Below are 21,481 nucleotides of genomic sequence, written 5' to 3'. Positions count from 1 at the left end.
GTGTTCCTAATGTCGTGTGCAATCAGTGTATATCCCAAATCAAATTAAATTGTATTTGTCACATGCACCCGAATACAACAGGTGTGGTCATTACAGTGAAATGCTTACTTACAAGTCCTAACCAGCAATGAAGTTTAAAAAATAAGAGGCTGCCAAATAAAGGAACACTTGAGTAAATGAGGGCTACAAAGTATATTGAAAGCTGATGCTTCCTCACTGGTGTGGTTCATGAGTTAATTAAGCAATTAACATCCGATCATGCTTAGGGTCATGTATAAAAATGCCCAGTTGCCCATTATTTTGGCTACCATGGCTAGCAGAAGAGATCCCAGAGACTTTGAAAGAGGGGTCTCAAAGGTGCGTAGGGGGATGTTAATTGCCAAGAGTGTGCAAAGCTGTCATCAAGGCAAAGGGTGTCTACTTTGAAGAATCTCAAATAGAAAGTATATTTTGATTTGTTTAACACTTTTTTGGTTACTTACATGATTCCATATGTGTTATTTCAGAGTCTTCACTGTTATTCTACAGTGTAGAAAATAGTAGAAATAAAGAACAACCCTTGAAGGAGTAGGTGTGTCCGAACTTTTGACTGGTACTGTACATCAAACATAATGATCCTCCACTTTGACGATAGATATGATTTTTATGAGATGGAAATGTGAAGTGCACATTTGGACTGGATGTTTGGCTTCCCCCTATATGACATCAACGCGGTATTTACTATAATCCTCTAAGTCTCATCTTTCAAAATACATGTACAGCATTTCTCTCACTCAAGACAACAAAACAGTTGCAAAAGTTGCCCAATTAGCTGAAAGCATGGGGGATCTTCTTGTTCCCCCATCCCTCCTTCTTGTCAAAACCCATACAGACAGAGCCTGAGGTCATGTATAGCATGTTACTGTACAGCCACTGCGTTCCATTTTATGCACTTATCATTGTTCAAATCGACCATTTTCAACCTGTATACAGGTACAAGTATAAAGGGCTACAACACTTTATGTTTGTGTTTCCTTTATTTTGGCAGTTACCTGTATCTCTGATAATGTAGCCAGCTGCTAGATAGACATTGATTAAGACAGAACAATGTGAGGTGTCTGTGTTTCTGGATCAGGGAAATTCAATCAGTAAGTCTGGTCCTAGTGTTGTATCTATTCTCTCCAGTTTTCCACTAGGGTTTGTTGATAAGAAAGGAAAGGTAGCCAAGGACGTGGTCAAATATTGGCTTTGGAGAATGAGATGCAAGCTCCTCAAGAGATGTATGATCGCCTCCCTCTCCAGGTCATACACACACATGGACACACATACTCACACACCTCCCCCTCAGCTGTGTTACTGATGTATCCGAGAGGTAGTGGATTGTGTGTTTGTTGGTCACGCTCATGTGGGTGTGTGAGTTTATAGTACTGCTGCCTGGCAGGCACGTCTGTGGATAGGGACTGTGGGCGTGTGTGTGTGTGTGTGTGTGTGTGTGTGTGTGTGTGTGTGTGCGTTTGCTGATGGGGACTAGGTCCTTAAGATGGAAATTGCCATAATGTGTCCTGCAGCAGTCTGCTGCACAGGCCTCTGGACACACACACACACACACACTTTTCATCATCGAGATACACCTTTCTCAAGGGCAAATGTGGTCTTCTCTGTTCGCTTGTGAGCTTCACTTGCGATGTATAATACATTTTTTGTCTTATTGAGATTAATTGCTGAGTGGAGGATTAACTAGGAGTGAGTGTGGAGCGTAAAAGTACTTGGCAACTTAGCCAAGGGTTTGTCCTAGACCTAGCCTCATGCCATGTAATGTCAATTAACCCCTAGTTTCAATTTACAGAGTAACTGTTTCTGACTGTGCCAGAGTTTTTAGTCTTAGTACTGGTAAGTGGCCACCCGTGTAAGTGGTGTAACATGTACATAGTAATGACTTTTTGTGAAAGTGTATGTTATTTAGTTGGATGGCCAGCCTTTCTTTCAGAAAAGTGAACTATTTAGTTTTGATGCATGTCTAATGTCTATGACACATCCCAAATGACACCCTATTTCCTATTTAGTGCACTACTTTTGACTGGAGCATATAAGGAAATAGGGTGCCATTTGGGATTTTATTTATTTAACTAGGGAGGTTAGTTTAGATCAAATTCTTATTTACAATGACAGGTGTTAACCTGTGTTTCTGTGCCCTTTCTCTCCTCTCCTCCTTTGTCTTCCAAATCCCCTGCTACTTGTTACCCCCCTCTCTGACTTGCTCCAACCAGTTTATCATTTTTGGGAGTGTGTGTGTGTCCTTTCCTTGGTTATTTTTAGCCGCTGTCTTTAAGGAGGAGTGAGCTTTTTCCTTCAGCTGATTGTGTGTGCTGTGGAGCGAGGCAGGGGAGACTGGAGGGACAGAGTGTTTGTGTGTGTGTTCCAGTTATGCTCAGCGAAGGGAGTGTGTCTGTCCTTTTGGATGGTCCCAGGGGGCCAAAGGGGCTCTGGACAGGGATAGGGGTTCCAGTAGGGAACTCACCATCATTACTTAATCATATTCCCTTCCTACAGTCATATGATATGACGGACCAAACCTTGTATTAAGACTTTTTTGAATTAATTCACAGAGGATGTTCAGAAATTAGATTTGCCGTACCTCCTATAGTTATGCTCAGTGACAGTGAGGTGTGTTTTCTCTCCCACACTAGGTGAAATGTGAAAATGGGTCACAAAACTATAATGTGAAAGAGCGAGAGAGAGAGAGGAGTAACCTAAAGAAAGGTAGACAGACTAAAAGTCGAGTAATGTATTTAGAGAGAGTAAATAAGAGGATGGAGGGGAAGAGAGTAAATTATGAAGGAGGGAAGGAGAGGAGCATGAAATAATGAGTGTATGGGAATATTGAGCCACAAAGCATTTTTGTCAGATCAAAGCTAATCCTTATCTTATGAAGGGTTTTTACTAATACCCCTGGTTGTCTTACCCATCAGGCAGGTCTCTCTCTCGCTCTCCTTTTCTCTCTTCATCTCCCTTACTTTCTCCCTCTGTATCTTCCCCCCTCTCTCTCTCTCTCATCCCCGTAACTAAAATTACTGCATTTTCTGCATTTTACTTGACTTTGAAATGGTGGTAGAGAATGCAGAAGGGTTTAGAGAAACTAGGTCAAGCGGAGAGTGAGGAGTGAAGGGGGTATCACATCAGAACCAAAACAGAAAGATACATTTTGCCTGGGTAGGGATAGAGGGAGAGGAAAAGAGGGGAAGGGAGGAAGTGGGTGAGGTTCGGATGTGTGTGGTGGAGACGCTAACCGCTGCAAATGTGTTGCATTTACAGTGGATTTAGAAACCTAACACAAGAAATAGATGTTTCAGTCCCAAAAGGTGGAGGGACAGTGACATGGTACCCTGTTCCCTAAGTAGTGCAGTACTTTTGGCCAAGACCCATAGATAATAGGGAGCCATTTGGGACACAACCGCTATGTCACATGGATGTCTTCTCTATGGCTGTAATTCCATTACAACGTGTGAGCAAACAGCTGTTAGAGCTGAGGAGTTTAATTGACAAGGTATAATTTGACTATACTGTTGACATTAATAGTATCTATGGTCACCTTGAAATTAAAAGGTTTCACGGTTGTTCCATGTCACTGTCCCTCTGTCAGTCAGTTACTAAGACATGTGCTTACTACCGTACTCTATGCACAATGACTACTTAGAAAAAGGAGTAAATAGTAAATAAACAAAAAAATCTGGAAAAAGTGTGCAACGTTTGGCAACAGAATTACGGTAACATCTTGTTAAAGTAGTCCTTGTGCATAGAGCTGTGTGGTTTGTTAAGCTTAGACATCAGTATTTTTTGTTTGGTTTACATTTGAAGTGAAACATTTTGAGTCTGGGCGTAATTCTGTTCCCATGGAATTGCCCTAACTAACATGGCTGATATGATTATGTAAGAAGAAGAGTGGGAGAACAAACTTTCACAGAGCCTGTGGCTAACTAATGCGTATGTTGATTTTGATGTATTCTGTGTAGTGTGATGACCAAATTAATTTCCGGCTGTGGCTGAAGATAAAAAGTAATTAGCAATATTATGAAAAATGCTTATATCCCACCCACTATCAGATCTCCTCTGCTGGCCTTAGTGCCCCGAGTTACCCTATTGTGTCTGATGTGGATATGTCACGGATGATAATGTCACTTTCCATCACGTGTGGTTGTGGCATGACGACCTCCCTCCCTTCTCTTTGCTCTGTATGATGTGGCATGTATGAGCTTCCTCACACGTTTCTGTAATGTTAGTTATTTGTGTGTGTGTGTGTGTGTGTGTGTGTGTGTGTGTGTGTGTGCGTGTGTGATTCCTTTTGATGTTAAAGCCAGGCAGAGAAGCAGAGCATTGATAGGGGCAGGGCAGCTAACTGATTTATCTGTGTGAAAATGAATGCAAGAGATCCAGGCTGATGAGCCAGCCCCAGGGGGATTGAGGGGGACACAGGCTACACCCTAATCCCCATAGGGCTCTGGTCAATAGAAGTGCACTGTATAGGGAATGGGGTGCCATTCGGGACACACAAAAGCCTACATGCCTGGCTGCCCGCTACACTGCCCATGCCATGCCCGTGCTCCTATTTCTGCTCCACAATCAGTGTATATACACACACACACACACACACACACACACACACACACACACACACACACACACACACACACACTCTCTCTGCTCCGTGAATCTCTTCAGCCCGTTAACACTGCGTTCTTCTCTCTTGTTTCACAGATGAACCACCGTGTGACCTCAATCATCCTGTGACATCACACCGACACTGAGACATCAAACCAACACTGAGACGGTCAGGTGGGTGGAAGGACACCGAGCAGGGGCTATGAACTCAAACAGCACAGCTTTGCTCTGAGGAGGAATCAAGTGCCTTGTAGATGATCTGGATTTCATTTAGCTTCCTGCTACTACAGTCAAATAATAAGAGGCATTCTTCTTTGTCATCCTGGTTTGTGTTGCAGTACACAAAAACAGCCAGTTACATCAAAGGGTTACAAGCACCGTTTCACTTGTTTATGCAAGAGGATAATAATTGAGCACATTCTCTCCCTTCTCCTGAAACTATAAGCACCTAGCCTTGTGAAACCAGCCTATTCTCGTGATTGCTCGTGATTGCTACTATAAAGGACCCATAATAACAATCCATAACAAAATGGAGACTCGATCTCTCTCGCAGGACTCCATCTTGGAGTGTCAGATCTGTTTTAACTACTACAGCCCGCGAAGGAGGCCCAAGCTGCTGGACTGCAGACACACGTGCTGCTCTGTGTGCCTGACCCAGATGCGGTCCAGCCAGAAAGAGATCCGCTGCCCCTGGTGCCGTGGCGTCACCAAACTCCCCGCCGGCCTCTCCGTCTCCCAGCTCCCCGATGACCCTGACATCATTACCGTCATCACCATCCCGCACGCCTCCGAGCACACGCCCGTCTTCATCCGCCTGCCTAGCAATGGCTGCTACATGCTGCCCCTGCCCGCCGCTAAGGAGAGGGCGCTGCTGCCTGGCGAACTGGGCTGCCGGTTCCTGCCAGGTGGCAGCGGGCAGCAGAAGGTGGATGTGGCGGTGGTGGCCATGCCTGAGCTGCAGCCCCTGGGGATGACTCTCGACGGCCTGGAGGAGGCAGAGAGGAGGGGAGCCGGGGGAGGAGGTGGTGGAGGGGGGAAGGGCTCCACGTGGTCCGGGGTATGTACAGTGATCCTGGTAGCCTGTGTCCTGCTCTTTCTCCTGGGTATCGTGCTCCACAACATGTCCTGCATCTCCAAACGTTTTACTGTCATCTCCTGTGGCTGAGGGGAGGGGCCAGACATTATGTCAATCACCATGTTTCCTCCCACTCCCCCCTGCTGTAGCTCCACCACCCTCCTCAGCCTGGATTATGATGAGGATAAAGGATTTTATACCTATCATAGATGGTCAAGAAAACAACAAACAGACCGAGACAGAGAGAGAGGGGGTTGCTACAAATAAACTGGGGACTGAAACTCATTTTCTCCTATTATTGATTTGGAGATATTCTGAAGACACAAAACACACACCCCTCTACTCCCCAAACCCAATTACACTGCCCCCCCCCATCAGAAGGAGGGCCTCAGCCTCATGGAATTCTCGTGGAAATTTGAGGTATCCTTGTGGACCTATGGACCCGGGGACCTAATTTGGGGACCCCTGGGGACTGGTGGTGTCAGTACTGAGCACATACAGTGTCTCCAGCTGGAGCTGCAATATACAGTGTTTGGACCTCTTGGTAGACCTGGGATCAAATACAAAAATGTGAATCTTTTCAAATACTTTGAGTGTTTGGTTAAGTCTGCCTGGCATGCCAGATGGGTGGGGTATGACGTTTTGGGACTTTTCTATTGGTTTATTAATAAGTAAGGCAATTTTAAACAGATAGGTATTTCAATTGATTTTCCAAGTATTTGAAACCCAGGTCTGCTTTCTTTATTTCTGTCCTCAGTACTGAGGCGAAACAGACAGTGAATCCAGTAATTACTGTATGTGGAATCCACTAAACCACCTCTAGCCAAGGGTTGTTCCTAGAGGGACTGATCAATCAATACTGGTGGTGGTTGTTTGCTGTGGTTGTGTCCCAAAGGGCACCCTATTTATTATATAGTGCACTATGTAGGAATAGGGTGACATTTTGGGGAAGCGCTTGCTGTGTTTCAAATTTTGTCAGAATCTCTCTAATGGTCTAAAAACAGAATGCTTACTTAATGTTGCTCCAATATATAATTCAGTACTGTATGTATGTGGTGGTATTTTGATCAATGATGTTTTAAAAACAAAAACAGGGAAGTATGTGATCTCTGTGTTGTATTATATACTTATAAACCAGCCTATATTTGATAGAAAGCACATACTACATGTCTTCAGTAGCCAGCCAGCCTAAAGTAATAATGATTGATGTAGTGTTGCAATGATTTGTCTATCCCAAATGCCCTTCACTGAGAACAGATGGTCATTGCTTTTAATATTGAGGTCTCTGGTCAGTATTAACATGAAGGGAGATCAGTGCGAGAGAGAGAGCACGTGGCGTGGGCATCCGTGATAACCAGGTCTCAAGTCATAGGCAAGTCAAGTCACATTCTCTCTCTCTCACACTGATCTCCCTTCATGCTAATACTGTCTTTGATCTTCATGTGGGGCTGTGGGGTCAGAGTAAGGTGCTGGGAGGGGTTAAGAGTGGGCGGGCTTGAGGGTCCAAGTCTTAATGCTAATCGCATTGATTTATGAAGAGTTATAAATATTTTCTTCTTCTTCATGTTTGTGTCTCAAATGGCACATTATTACCTGTCTAGTGCACTGCTTTTGACCAGGGCCCATAGTGACCTGGTCAAACATAGTGCACAATATAGAGAGTAGGGTGCAATGTGGAACACAATATCTTTGTTGTTGTTGACAAAAGTATTATGATCCGGTATCTACTGTATTAAAGCAATTGAGTGTAATCACAAACAAACAGTGTGAACTGTTTTGTATAGCAGCCATGTACAGAATGATTGTATTTTTCCTTGTTGTCCTTCTTTCTATTTGTGTTTACATGTTTACTTCAGTCTGTCTGTAATAGTAGCCTGGTCTAGAATCAGTTCTTATTGCAGCAAGTTAGAAACCTTGGTGGACAGTGTGAACATTCGTTCGGACTGGTCTAGGATCAGTGCTCAAGACAGTGGGTTTGTTAGGCTCTTTGTTACGGTTGCAGAATTCTGTAAATTTTTCCAATATTCCCCAAAATGTCCAGGAATCCTGGTTGGAACCAATCACAGCCAGAGAGGAGGATGTTGTAGAAATAAGAGATTCCAGGTTTTGTGGGGATTGGCTGATCAGCGCTTACCTACAGATAATTCTACTGGGTCTGGCTGCTATCAATCTGGTGCTGGAACCACCAACGGCCAAGATGGAACCTCTGCCCAAGCATTCTGTATGCATCCCAATAGTACACGATATAGAAAATAGGTTGCCATTGGTCACAGGCTGTCTCTATCCCCACTACCCTGTAAAAAATCGAACAGACCTGCTGGGCTGCCATTGTGATTGGCCCCAATGTAACTCAATATTGGACTCCTTAAAAAGGCAGTCAGTGAGTGAGAAATCTCAGTTTGATAGCCACAATTATCCTTAGGTAAGAGCTAAACAACCAATCCCCAGGACAACTGGAGTGTCTCATTTCTACAACCTTTTCCTCTCTGGCTGTGAATGGTTCCAACCAGGATTTCTTGAAAACCAGGGAATGATCTAAAAGTATATATGCCACGCTGTGTATTGTTATCTTAGACAAATACTGAAGATTTCATTTTTTTTTAATGATGTAAATTTATGGTGCCAATAAACCAGACTAGTTTAGTTACATTGTCTGTAGATAGATACCACAGTAAACAACAATAACAGTAGTTAATAGGGATGCAACCCAAAATAGCCTATTCCCTATAATGTTATAGTGCACTACCTTTGACCAGAGTCCTATGGGCCCTGGTCAAAAGTAGTGCACTATTTACAAAATAGGGTGCCATTTGGGAAGCAGGAGTCTGGCCCTAAAGGGTTTCTTTAGGTCAGTGGTAGGTGGTGAGGGGAGGACGGCACATACACTGGAAAGGAATTTATTAGAACGGTATGTGTATGATGCCGTTCAATTTATTCCATTCCAGCCATTACAATGAGCCCGTCCTCCGGTTTAAAGTGGCACCAGCCACCACTGCTTTAGGTCAGTGTTATTTTATTTATTAATACATACAGCCAGTAAAATGATTTGAACCGATGGACTCAATGTGTTTGAAACCCCTGTTGTACTGCGAATAGATCCATTGTTAAAAGATGCATGATGTGATTTTGCTTGGATGGAGTCAGTAGAGGATATGGTTTTATATGCAAATGAAGGTACAGAGGAATGTCAAATAGTAATAGTTTAAAAGGTGTCTGTGCACAATGAAGCTATGAAACATTAGAATGGGGATTTGGGGATTTTTGCACCGCGTCCCTGGGTAGATCTATCGTGTTTCCCGAATTGACCCCTATTCCGTATTTCGTGCAATACTTTTGACCAGGGCCCATAGGAATAGCGGGTGCTATTAAGTACAGCACCAAGATGTTTCTTTCCATGCTAGAGTAAAGCCTGTTTTTAAAACTGGAATAATTTTCAGAGGACACTGTTTACTTTCAACAACAGTCCATGTACAAAGCCAAGGACTACATCCTGTAGCCTTAACCTTTTACTGCAGTGGGCTAAATCAGGGTCACACCGAGTGTTTCTTCGTAGTCTTAAACAAATGTACTTTGAAACAAAGGAATACACCTCACACACATGGTTCTGGGCTTAAACAAGAAGGCATCGGTACCATGTCAGATATAGAGTTTAAATGTATTACATTTTGAGTTTGTATCACATTATTACACTTCATATACATCACAGAAGACTGAAAATATATATATTTTTAAACGTTTGACATAGAAACATTGGATTTTCGGAGTTTAAAAAATCATTGTTTATTAATTATGAAATTATAAAAAAATATGAATAACATTCCACCCATGAGGCCACTAACTCATTTGACCGCAGGAAAGGGCTATGCTGCGATTCAATCCGATCATCCTTTTTCGGCAATGCACATTTTTAAGGCAATGTTCCCCGTTCGTGGACACCACATTCACGGTAAACACTGCATATGTCGGCTCAATCAGAAATGACGTATAAATTGTCTCATTGACAAAATTAGCAATCAAATTGAATACCAGCGTAACGTTGGATAGGATACTTTTTTTATTCCAGTGTTTATTTCATGGCTCTGATCATTTGAAGCGCCCTCTATTTTCCTTAACTGACACACCAAGTGGCATTTGAATATGGGTAATTTGGTAAGAAGACTAACAGGGAATGTTTTTGTTCCCATCCAGTCATGCCTGCTGCTCCTATGTCAGAAACGCAAAGTGCGTCCCAAATGGCACCCTATTCCCTATATAGCTCACTATATAGAAAATACAGTGCCATTTGCAACACATTCACCTTTCTATCTCTAGAACACATGTTATGTATGAGTGTGTATGACACAGAGAGAAGAAGACCAAGGGTTGTCAAGTCTGTGCCTGTGTGTTTGTCAGTTAGTGATGTAAAGTTCCAGTAGTAGTTTCTGTTTGTGTCAGGTTCGACAGACACACACAGCTGTTTCAGTGATCTATTAAATAAACTGTCTGAAAATCACCTGCAGTCTTATTGAATCATTTATTTTTTCAAGAAATACTTGTTATTTCAAACCAAATAATACTCTTGTTTAGAATAACAGACCCAGCAACCTAGTTAGTTGGGTTTTGGAGCATACAGTTGGAGAGCATACAGTTGGGAGCATACAGTTGGGGAGCATACAGTTGGGGAGCATACAGTTGGAGAGCATACAGTTGGAGAGCATACAGTTGGGGAGCATACAGTTGGAGAGTGGACGGAGTAGAGTGAAAAATAAAAGTGATGACTGAAAAAGGGTTGTAAATTAAAAACAAAATGTATTGACAAAAAAATTATACATTTACAAAAATGATCCAACATACTTAGGCTACTGTAGCAAGATAACGGATACAAAGTTAAAACGCCCAAACACTGCAGAAAGACTCAAGTCTAATACCTGAAAGCTAAAGCAACAGCAGCACGTTGTCTAAATACGTCCAGCCCTCTCGACTAACCAGAATCAAATGGGTTAAATAGCCTGAAAGCGGAAATGGTTACGTAGGCCTACCAATGGCAGGGCTGTTGAGTACAAAAAAAAAGTGTGCAACATTCAATTCTGTTCTGAACAACCAGTTGAAAAACGGGGAGGGGTTGGGTTGTGTGTTCAAAATGCACCTTTGCCCTTTAAATATGTCACTCATTGCTTCAAGCCACACCCAACAAATAGAGCAAACGTACCTCAAAGTCTGTTCAAGAACTTTGAAAGACGTTTTGGGGGAACGTGTCATTCAGTACACACAGTCAAGCCACTTAGCAAGCATTGAACTGAACGTACCCCAAGTGGATCCACACATGAAACAAATGCACCTCAAAGCTAGATAAAATAAACATTTATTTCAAGTCAACAAACGTAATAGTCATTGGAAATAGTGTAATGAATTTTAATGATCACAAAATGTAATACTATGTCACTGACATTTTAGAATGGATTATCCCAAACAATCTCCACACTTTTTTCAAACAGTACATTTATATTTTCCAACGGGGTTATACATTTGGGTGAGTTTTATTTTCTTGGCTGAGTAGCCACGTTTCACTGGCCAATTTTCTTTTTAACCATCTAGTGTTCAGTGAAATAACAACACAATGTCAAATACAGGTAGCCGAGTCAAATAATTAACATCCAATCACATTAACCGTTACACTCTCTTGGGAAACCTTCACTCTTGCACAGACATTTAGAAATGAAACATGACAATTTGAAAAATAAGCCACAGGAGCAAGAATAAATGAGCAAGAATAAAGACGACTTTCGAGTAGTAAGACATGTATAAAAGCAACAGATAACATTAATAAAAAGGGTCTAGAAGCGTCTTATATGGTGAGCTACCGAGTGGCTAGGACAGGCAAGCCCCATACTATTGTGGAGGACTTCATTCTTCCTGCTGCCACGGATATGGCTGGGACAATGCTGGGGGGAAAGGCCAAAAGAACTTTAGAGACAATGGCTTCATCAAACAACACTGTTCACGACACATGAGAGACATGGCAGGATATGTTTTGAACCAATTACCGCTTCGCATACAAGCCAGTGAATTATATGCCTTACAGCTGGATGAGTCAACAGATGTGGCGTGCCTGGCACAGCTCCTGGTATATGTCCGTTACGTTTATGAGGGGTCAATTAAGGAAGACATTCTCTTCTGCAAACCACTGGAAACCAGGACAACATGAGAGGATATTTTTTAAGTACTGGACAGCTTTGTGACATCAAATGGACTTTGGTGGTCAATATGTGTTGGTATCTGTGCTGATGGCGCTAAAGCCATGACAGGGAGACATAGTGGAGTTGTAACGCACGTGCAAGCAGTTGCTCCCGACGCCACTTGGGTAAACTGCAGAATCCACCGAGATGCTCCTGCTGCCTAGGGAATGCCTGACAGCTTGAAAGGCATTTTGAACACTACAGTGAAAATGGATAATTTTGTTAAAGTATTGTATATTTTCTGCATTATGCAATGATATGGCTAGTGACCATGTAACGCTTTTACAACATACAGAAGTGCACTGGTTATCAAGGGATAATGTTGACATGTTTTTTGTTTTTTTAATTGAGAGACAAGCTTAAAGTTTTCATTACTGACATTAATTTTCACTTGTCTGACCGCTTACATGATGAAGAGTTTCTCACACGACTGGCCTGTCTGGGTGATGTTTTTTCTTGTATGAATGATCTGAATCTAGAATTACAGGGACTCTCTTATAATATTTATTCATTATTATAATGTTATTATTTGTTCACTGGTCCTATAGGGCTAGACATCCCGTTAGCGGGACACCTGTCAACAACTTCCAGTGAAATTGGAGGGCGGCAATTCAAATAAATAATCATAAAAATTATGAATATTAAACATCTAGGTACATACAAGTGTCTTAAATTCTTGTTAATCTAACTGCATCGTCTGATTTACAATAGGCATTACATCGAGAGCATGCCATGCAATTGTTTGAGGATGGCGCCCCACATCAAAATATTTTTCAAAGAGCACAGTCTTCGTAAAATCACAAATAGCGATTAAATATTCACTTACCGTTTGAAAATATTCCTCTGATTTGCAATCACAGGGGCCCAGATAGAACATGCATGGTCGTTTTGTTGGATAAAATCCTTCTTTATATCCCAAAAAGTATGTTTAGATGGCGCCATTGATTTGAGTAATCCACTCGTTCAGCATGCAGAGAAAGAAATCCAAAAAGCTCCTGCTAAACTTTGTTAAAACAAGTCAAAATACATTTCTAGTTAATCCTCAGCTACCCTAAAAATATAATTAAACTATAATATTTCATACAGAAAGAAGTATGTTCAATAGAAAAGTAAAATTTGTAAGTGCGCATCCTCTTTCGTCACGCGCGCACAGACTGATTTCCAACTCTGACTCCCAGAACCAAAACTCAAAATTCTTCCTTGTTTGGGAAGAAAAAGCCTGAAACTTTTAACAACGACTTCTGACATCTAGTGGAAGCCATAAAAATAGCAATCTGCTAGCTGGAATTGCATAGGACCCATAGCTTTCCATTGAAAGAGCATGGGCTCTCACAAAACAAAAATAATTCCGGTTGGTTTTTCTTTGGATTTTCTCCTACCATATCAATTGTGTTATATTCTCGTACATTATTTAACATTTCCACAAACGTAAAAGTGTTTTCTATCCAATGATACCAATTATATGCAAATCCTGGCTTCTGGGCCTGAGTAACAGGCATTTTACTTTGGGCACATCAGTCAGACAGGAAGTGGAGATAAATAGATCCTAGCCTGTGTCACTTCCCACGAGCCGGGTTGTGACATAATTCTCATTCTTATGTTTAATAAATGTATCATATAGTGTGTGTGTGTGGCAGGCTTACAATGATGGCAAAAAACAACATTTGAGAGTGCACTGGAGGGGGTACGCATCTGGAGGTTGAACGTTTGAAGGGGTACGGGACTATAAAAAGTTTGGGAACCACTGCTTTAGAACACCCAATGTGAGACCCTCAAGATGTTAAGTTGCAGTATAAATGTTACAAACTGGTTTTTGGGCAAACTAAGGAACTTAATGAACCAATCCAAGCATGAATATAAAGAAGTACTATTGCTAACAAATACACATGTGAGTTCTTATCTGAACATGAATAAATATGCAACTTTAGTTACATGTGAGAGTGCAACCTCAACTTAGGGATAGACGTAACATAGTAAATATAAGTCTGTCTCCCTCCATTTAATATCAATATGATATGTTACGTTTCACATTGGTATGTATTCATTTGTGGATGTTCATCCACCGTTTCACCATATATCCATTTCACCATAGATACCATATATCTACAACACAAAATCTATGTATACATATGTCTGTAGTGTGTATGTTATCATGTGTGTGTATGCATGTGACTGTGCCTGTGTGTGTCTCTTCACATATTTGCTCTTGGTACAATATGTGACGAGTTTGCAATCCGTATGTTGTTAACGTTAGCTAGCTAAGTTACATTTTACTTTATGGGTTGGTTAGGCTTCTTGTAACCTATTGCTTTCTATTATAGATAATAATATGATTAGGCTATACAGTATCTTTACATTAAAAACCAGTCTGTCAGATGTCCAGTCACTCCAATTAATTGAATGCCCCTTGATCTTCAAGAATAGGACTTGGAAATATGAAAATATACATTCGCCAAATAGTTTTACCCGGGCATAATCAAAAATCTAAGGATTTATTAGCATGGAGGACTGATTGGGTTCATTGCTTCAAGTTGAAATATAAATTCTGCTCTCATGGAGTGGCATGCTTTGAGCACGACCAGAAAGTGTTTTTATTACGTGAAAAATGCATGCCATGTGCTGCATTTGCTATAGGCCTATTGTTCACTTTTTCAAACTGCTTCAATTAAACCATTATTGGGTTAAAATACACATACATTTGTGAACAGCCATCCACAACAACCACAATCCTTAAGCCGCAAATAGCTAATTGAGAGAGCAGCAGTGTGATTCACTGCTGATTAGATATCAATAAAAGGGATATCCGTATAGCTTGTAGGATACACCACTACTGTCATCCTTACCTCCAAGCGTTTATTTTAATTTGATCATCTTTGGATGCTGCTGACAGCAGTCAAACCATTGGAAGACATAACTTGGACTGTAGCCTACAAAAGCCTATTACTGCTCTTTTCCCGCTATCCATCAAATGCTTTTGGTGTGTCAACATAGTGGTCTCTGACTTGTGCTCAGACTCGCTCAGGTGGAACAAACTTAAACTTGCGCCTTTTTTTCAAAGATGATTTGAATGTTAATGAGAAAAAAGAAAGGTATCAAAAAAAATTGCAAACAGAATTTCTGAATAATCCTAGAAGTAATCATCTAGTTTTTCAAAAGGTTCTGTAATCTGATTGCAGTATTTTTGCTGGTAACGTGTTGCATTACGGTAACAGTTTTTTTGGAATCCCTTACTCCCCAACCCTGGCTAGGGGGTTAGTGTTAGGGCTTAAGGTTAGGGTTAGGGGTTAAGGTTAGGGTTAGCTAAAATGCTAGGGAGTTGCAAAATAGGTAAAAAGTTGTAAGTAGTGGCAAAGTTGCTAATTAGCTAAAATGCTAAAGTTGTCTGTGATGAGATTGGAACACACAACCTTTGGGTTGCTCGACACTTGCGTTATACACCCGACCAACCTCCCCCCTTTCATGTTTGACTTAAGTAACCTTCTGTCTTCTGTAACCATACAGATGTAGGATCTTCATTTCATCTCATTTTTATTGCTGAGGTGTCACGGCTTTCTTCCTGGGAAGGAGAGGCGGACAAAAACGCAGCGTGGTTATAGTTCATGGTTCTTTAATAAGAGACATTTAACATGAACACAACTACAAACCATGAAAACCCGAAACAGTCCAATGTGGCGCAAACACTGACACAGGAAACGATCACCCACACAATACCCAAAGAATATGGCTGCCTAAATATGGCTCCCAATCAGAGACAACGATAAACACCTGCCTCTGATTGAGAACCAATCCAGGCAACCATAGACTTACCTAGACACCTAAAAGAACACAACCCCATAAATCTACAAAAACCTAGACAAGACAAAACACGTAAATCACACATGTCAAACCATGGCCTAACCAAAATAATAAAGAAAACAAAGATAACTAAGGCCAGGGCGTGACATGAGGATTTTCCTGCACAGCAGTAAATGCAAACTTGTGGTATATTCAAGGTTTAAAAAGGCTTCTAAAGTTTGTAATTTCCACATTAAAATGTTAGACTTGATTTGCCATAACAAAAAATGGATCAACCTTCAAGAAATGTCCAGGTTAATTATAATTCACATAATAATTCACATTTCCTGTTGCTGTAGGATTGTTACCTGCTGTAGCAAACTGGCTTAAATGAAGATCCTTGCTCTGTACCAAACGTAACATATCATACTAATTTGAGTTTCATAGATGTACGTTTACTATGTTATGTCTTTGAGGCCAGGCTGGACAGGACGAGAAAACAAACAATACTTTTGGGGGCAAACTCAAATCATCACAACTCTAGACACACTACTACATTCATAGAAGAGATGCACTCTTCTTCCCGGTGCACGTTTGTGTTCTGTAATCATTCAGGGTCGTAACTAGCTTCTATAACAATCTGTTCTATACCCACAAAGTCATAAAGCCCGCCCATTTCTACACTCAGAAAATATATCAAAAATGTTTTTTTAACACATCCCTGTTTCTAGTTAGGGACGACGCAAGTTGTGTTACTTTTAACACAATCACCTTGTTGGCACAACATGATTTGTATACATTTTTCAACACAATTAATTTGTTAAAAGCTGAAAACCATACAACACACCCTAGATGTTTTAGATTAATGACCAATTACATTGTAGATCCAAGGAGTATTTAACATGCAGCCTACATTTCCAGTATGGCGGTCGAGCTGGCCTAGCTGGTCTTATATTTTAACAACCCCCCCTTTCTCTCTGAATTTAACCAAGAAAAATGAAATATACTAGCTATTTACTATGGATTCAAATTAGTGCAACAAACAGGTCTGATTAGTATGTTTTTCTTGGCTCACATCCTTCCATTTTCTGTTCTTTTCACCTCAAATATTTATTGATGTTCTGTCAGGAAGGTAATTAACCACCTCCATTTGTTCCATTCAAATAGCTCTTTCCCTCAGAGGGAGAGGCAGAAAAAGGGAGAAAGAAAGCGAGAAAAAGACAGCGAGAGTAGAGTGTGTTAGCCCCTAATCATGTCCACTGCTTAGAGTGGCACGGAGAGGGCCTTTCACATATAACGCAATGGAGCAAGTTAAAGCTGAACTACATAACTATGTGTGTACAGGGTTTTTTGAAGACCCCTCTGGCAAGAATGCAGTATTTTTTCAAGATTTGAACATGATTTCCCATAAACCACGGCTCTCATGAGTCGTCGGCTGGGAATTAAGTAGTACTTCAACATCCTCTCCGAACAGTCTAGGCTGCGAGAAATGTGAGAGTACGGACAAGACCTTTGTGAAATAGACAATCTTTGATAAATGTGCAACAATGGTATGAGTATGATGTAGCCTAATCATAGACAACATTAGATTTTGTTTTATATTTGTCAACAAGTACTGGATTTTATTTGGTATATACAAGTGGTTATTTCATTAGCTCCATTGTTTATCAAGATGTTATGTAGCCTATTGATTGTAGAAGTACAATACTTGACCCTTCTGCATGAAAACCATTATCAGTCATACATTCTCTAATAGACCATGGACAGAAAATTACAATTACATTCCTAAGTAACAATGTTGTTTACATGTGTATTCACTGTAGGATTCCAGTTTTGAAGAGTCGCAGTCCTCATTCAGGGGAAGCTATCACAGGATCTCCAGACATCCCAGACCGAGGACAGCCCCATTGGTGCACCTGCCTGAATTGCCAGGAGATGGCCACTGACCTTGAGAGGAAGTGCTGAGGTGCATGGAAACTTTTTGCTGGTAGGAAGGAATCTTGCAGCTTGTCCGGTCTACCAGAAATGACATTTTGGCGTTTGGCTGATCTGCAGGATCCAGGCACCGATCACAAGGAGTACAGCCATGCAGCATAAAGACAGTATGTTGGTTGGCAGTATGGAACACTGGCACAAGAACAGAGTGGTGATTCCTATCTGTTGTGACTGGCACGTTCGAGACAAGTATCCAGATCCTGTAGGGCAATACAAAGGCTTCATTCCTAATAGGCTGTAGAGCTCTGATGTCCTCACTCCAGATGACAGCACAGTACAGCATAGAAGACAGCACAGCACAGTATAGGGTGGCAGGTAGCCTAGCGGTTAGAGCTTTGGGCCAGTACCCGAAAGGTCACTTTTTCAAATACCCGAGCTGACAAGGTGAAAAATCAGTCGATGTGGCCTTGAGCAAAGCGCTTAACCCCAATTTGCTCCAGGGATACTAGTTTGATTGAACCTGTGAAATAACACATTTCACTGCAGCTATCTGCTGTATGTGGCAATAAAAATAACTTCTGGCACTTTCACAAGAAAGCTTATAACAACATGGACAATAGCATTTACTTTCCAGCAGGACCACCAGAGACAGCTCCAAGTTCTGCTGCCATTTCACCACCAAGTACATTTACATAACAGTTGAAGACTTTCCATGACTACACTGTACTTTATTCTTCATTCGGATCCCAATTAGGAAAAAAATATTCAATTTGGTTGTCACGGATCCCTCTGGAACTTTCATTGCACACATCTGGCCCCCATTCCCACTGATTGTATTTATATATACAGTGGGGCAAAAAAGTATTTAGTCAGCCACCAATTGTGCAAGTTCTCCCGCCTGTAATTTTCATCATAGGTACACTTCAACTATGACAGACAAAATTAGGAAAAATAATCCAGAAAATAACATTGTAGCATTTTTTATGAATTTATTTGCAAATTATGGTGGAAAATAAGTATTTGGTCACCTACAAACAAGCAAGATTTCTGGCTCTCACAGACCTGTAACTTCTTCTTTAAGAGGCTCGTCTGTCCTCCACTCGTTACCTGTATTAATGGCACCTGTTTGAACTTGTTATCAGTATAAAAGACACCTGTCCACAACCTCAAACAGTCACACTCCAAACTCCACTATGGCCAAGACCAAAGAGCTGTCAAAGGACACCAGAAACACAATTGTAGACCTGCACCAGGACTGGGAAGACAATCTGCAATAGGTAAGCGTGGTTTGAAGAAATCAACATTGGGAGCAATTATTAGGAAATGGAAGACATACAAGACCACTGATAATCTCCCTCGATTTGGGGCTCCACGCAAGATGGGGTCAAAATGATCACAAGAAGAGTGAGCAAATATCCCAGAACCACACGGGGGGACCTAGTGAATGACCTGCAGAGAGCTGGGACCAAAGTAACAAAGCCTACCATCAGTAACACACTACGCTGCCAGGGACTCAAATCCTGCAGTGCCAGACGTGTCCCCCTGTCCAGGCCCGTCTGAAGATTGCTAGGGAACATTTGGATGATCCAGAAGAAGATTGGGAGAATGTCATATGGTCAGATGAAACCAAAATATAACTTTTTGGTAAAAACTCAACTCGTCGTGTTTGGAGGACAAAGAATGCTGAGTTGCATCCAAAGAACACCATACCTACTGTGAAGCATGGGGGTGGAAACATCATGCTTTGGGGCTGTTTTTCTCCAAAGGGACCAGGCAACTGATCCGTGTAAAGGAAAAAATGAATGGGAGCATGTATCGTGAGATTTTGAGTGAAAACCTCCTTCCATCAGCAAGGGCATTGAAGATGAAATGTGGCTGGGTCTTTCAGCATGACAATGATCCCAAACACACCGCCCGAGCAACGAAGGAGTGGCTTTGTAAGAAGCATTTCAAGGTCCTGGAGTGGCCTAGCCAGTCTCCAGATCTCAACCCCATAGAAAATCTTTGGAGGGAGTTGAAACTCCATGTTGCCCAGCAACAGCCCCAAAACATCACTGCTCTAGAGGAGATCTGCATGGAGGAATGGGCCAAAATACCAGCAACAGTGTGAAAACCTTGTGAAGACTTATAGAAAACGTTTGACCTCTGTCATTGCCAACAAAGGGTATATAACAGTATTCAGATAAACAATTGTTATTGACCAAATACTTATTTTCCACCATAATTTGCAAATAAATTCATTAAAAATCCTACAATGTGATTTTCAGGATTTTTTTCCTCATTTTGTCTGTCATAGTTGAAGTGTACATATGATGAAATTACAGGCCTCTCTCATCTTTTTAAGTGGGAGAACTTGCACAATTGGTGGCTGACTAAATACTTTTTTGCCCCACTGTATGTGCCCTTTGTTCCCCATGGTGCTGTTGATTATCGTTACTATGTCCGTTGGTGTGTGTGAGTACCTGTGATGTATGTTTTGGGATTTTGTGCCCTTGTGGATTGCGTATATGATTACGGTCTCGTCCCGTGTGTTAATCAACGTGCGCGTGTGTTATTTATTCAAGGTACTCCTCGCTCCTTTGTTTGGGTTTCAACCCTGTGTTATTGTTAAGTGATTGTTTGGTCTTCGTCCCCGGCACACTGTAATTTGAGCGAAATAAAATTAAATATTATGCATTCCTGCGTCTGTCTCCCGATCCTTCATGCCAACGTGACATTTGTAAGTACACTGTAAAACCATAAAACGTGACATCTTTATAACCTAAACAAATGTCATTGTTTTAAAACTTAAACTTTAGGCATTTAGGTTTGCCAATTAAGTGATGTATTCTAAACACCTGTGTTTAAGATTATAAGATTACACATGAAAGTCATCTTTATCCAGTCCGTTTCCAACCAGGACAACACCTACGATATATCTCCTATGTTCAGATTTTAAACTTGTTTACTTCCCCATCATCCTTTTTAGAGTGCATTTAATTATTAGAAATGTATGTGACTTTCCATGCCTTTTATTCAGATCAGCATTAGGAACGTTTGTCACCTTACCTACATTTCAGCACAAATGAACAGGACATATAATTCATGAAAGCTTTTTAATCCATGATGTTGCTTCTAAACTGTTGAGACTGCTAAATACAAATCCCAAAACACACGCACCTTACAACACACAATATGATTTGCAGAGTTCATTTCCGTTAACCCTCATAGAGTGAAAAGGATGTGGGAGAGGCTAAATTATCGTATTTCCCAGCATGCTGTGTCACAAGTAGATTTTTTGAATAGTTTGTTTTAATATCTATTTTTCCTTATAGACATTGGTAGATTAATTGATCATATTTTTGTCATTGCAAACTAATCCAATCTGCGAGGGGTTGGATTTATTGTACCCGTTACTGATGGTTGTTCCAGTTTAGGTGGATAAGATAGTCTCATATTTTATTAATTCAACATAATAGCCAAGCATTGTATGTGCTGTTGGAGATAAATTATTTAAATTGTTGGCTAGCCTCCCAATGGCTGGGTTCTGATAGGAATTACTATTCACTGCATGTACCAGTTGTAATATCACTTGCAGGTTTGTTTCCCATGAACCAGGACTTTCAGACTATAATGTTGAGGACAACTATGCCATGACTGAAGTTATTATGAATTCTGAACTCAGCAAATAAATTAAATGTCCTCTCACTGTCAACTGCTTTTATTTTCAGGAAATTTAACATGTGTAAATATTTGTATGAACATAGCAAGATTCAACAACTGAGCCATAAACTGAACAAGTTCTACAAACATGTGACTAAAAGAAATTGAATAATGTGTCCCTGAAAAAAGGAGGGGTCAAAATCAA

General features: G+C 41.0%; 1 protein-coding gene across 4 annotated transcripts in view; it reads left to right on the top strand.

Annotated features, from left to right (window-relative positions):
* The window catches only part of LOC115105123 (E3 ubiquitin-protein ligase RNF152-like), a 64,500-nt gene extending 44,190 nt beyond the window's left edge, over positions 1 to 20,310 (top strand). For 3 of the 4 annotated variants that reach the window (XM_029626757.2, XM_029626758.2, XM_065007137.1), the window contains exon 2: positions 4,732 to 6,077. In XM_029626757.2, coding sequence (XP_029482617.1) covers positions 5,165 to 5,800 — 636 coding nt within the window. In that variant the 5' untranslated portion in view covers positions 4,732 to 5,164 and the 3' untranslated portion in view covers positions 5,801 to 6,077. Of the gene's footprint in view, positions 1 to 4,731; positions 6,078 to 17,522 lie in introns of those variants that run through there. The other variant, XR_003859835.2, reaches the window with a different exon arrangement.
* Positions 20,311 to 21,481: the final 1,171 nt, after the last annotated feature.

Source organism: Oncorhynchus nerka, linkage group LG22 (assembly GCF_034236695.1).
Source record: "Oncorhynchus nerka isolate Pitt River linkage group LG22, Oner_Uvic_2.0, whole genome shotgun sequence".
Classification (NCBI taxonomy): domain Eukaryota; kingdom Metazoa; phylum Chordata; class Actinopteri; order Salmoniformes; family Salmonidae; genus Oncorhynchus; species Oncorhynchus nerka.
This window is presented reverse-complemented; position numbering and strand designations above follow the sequence as displayed.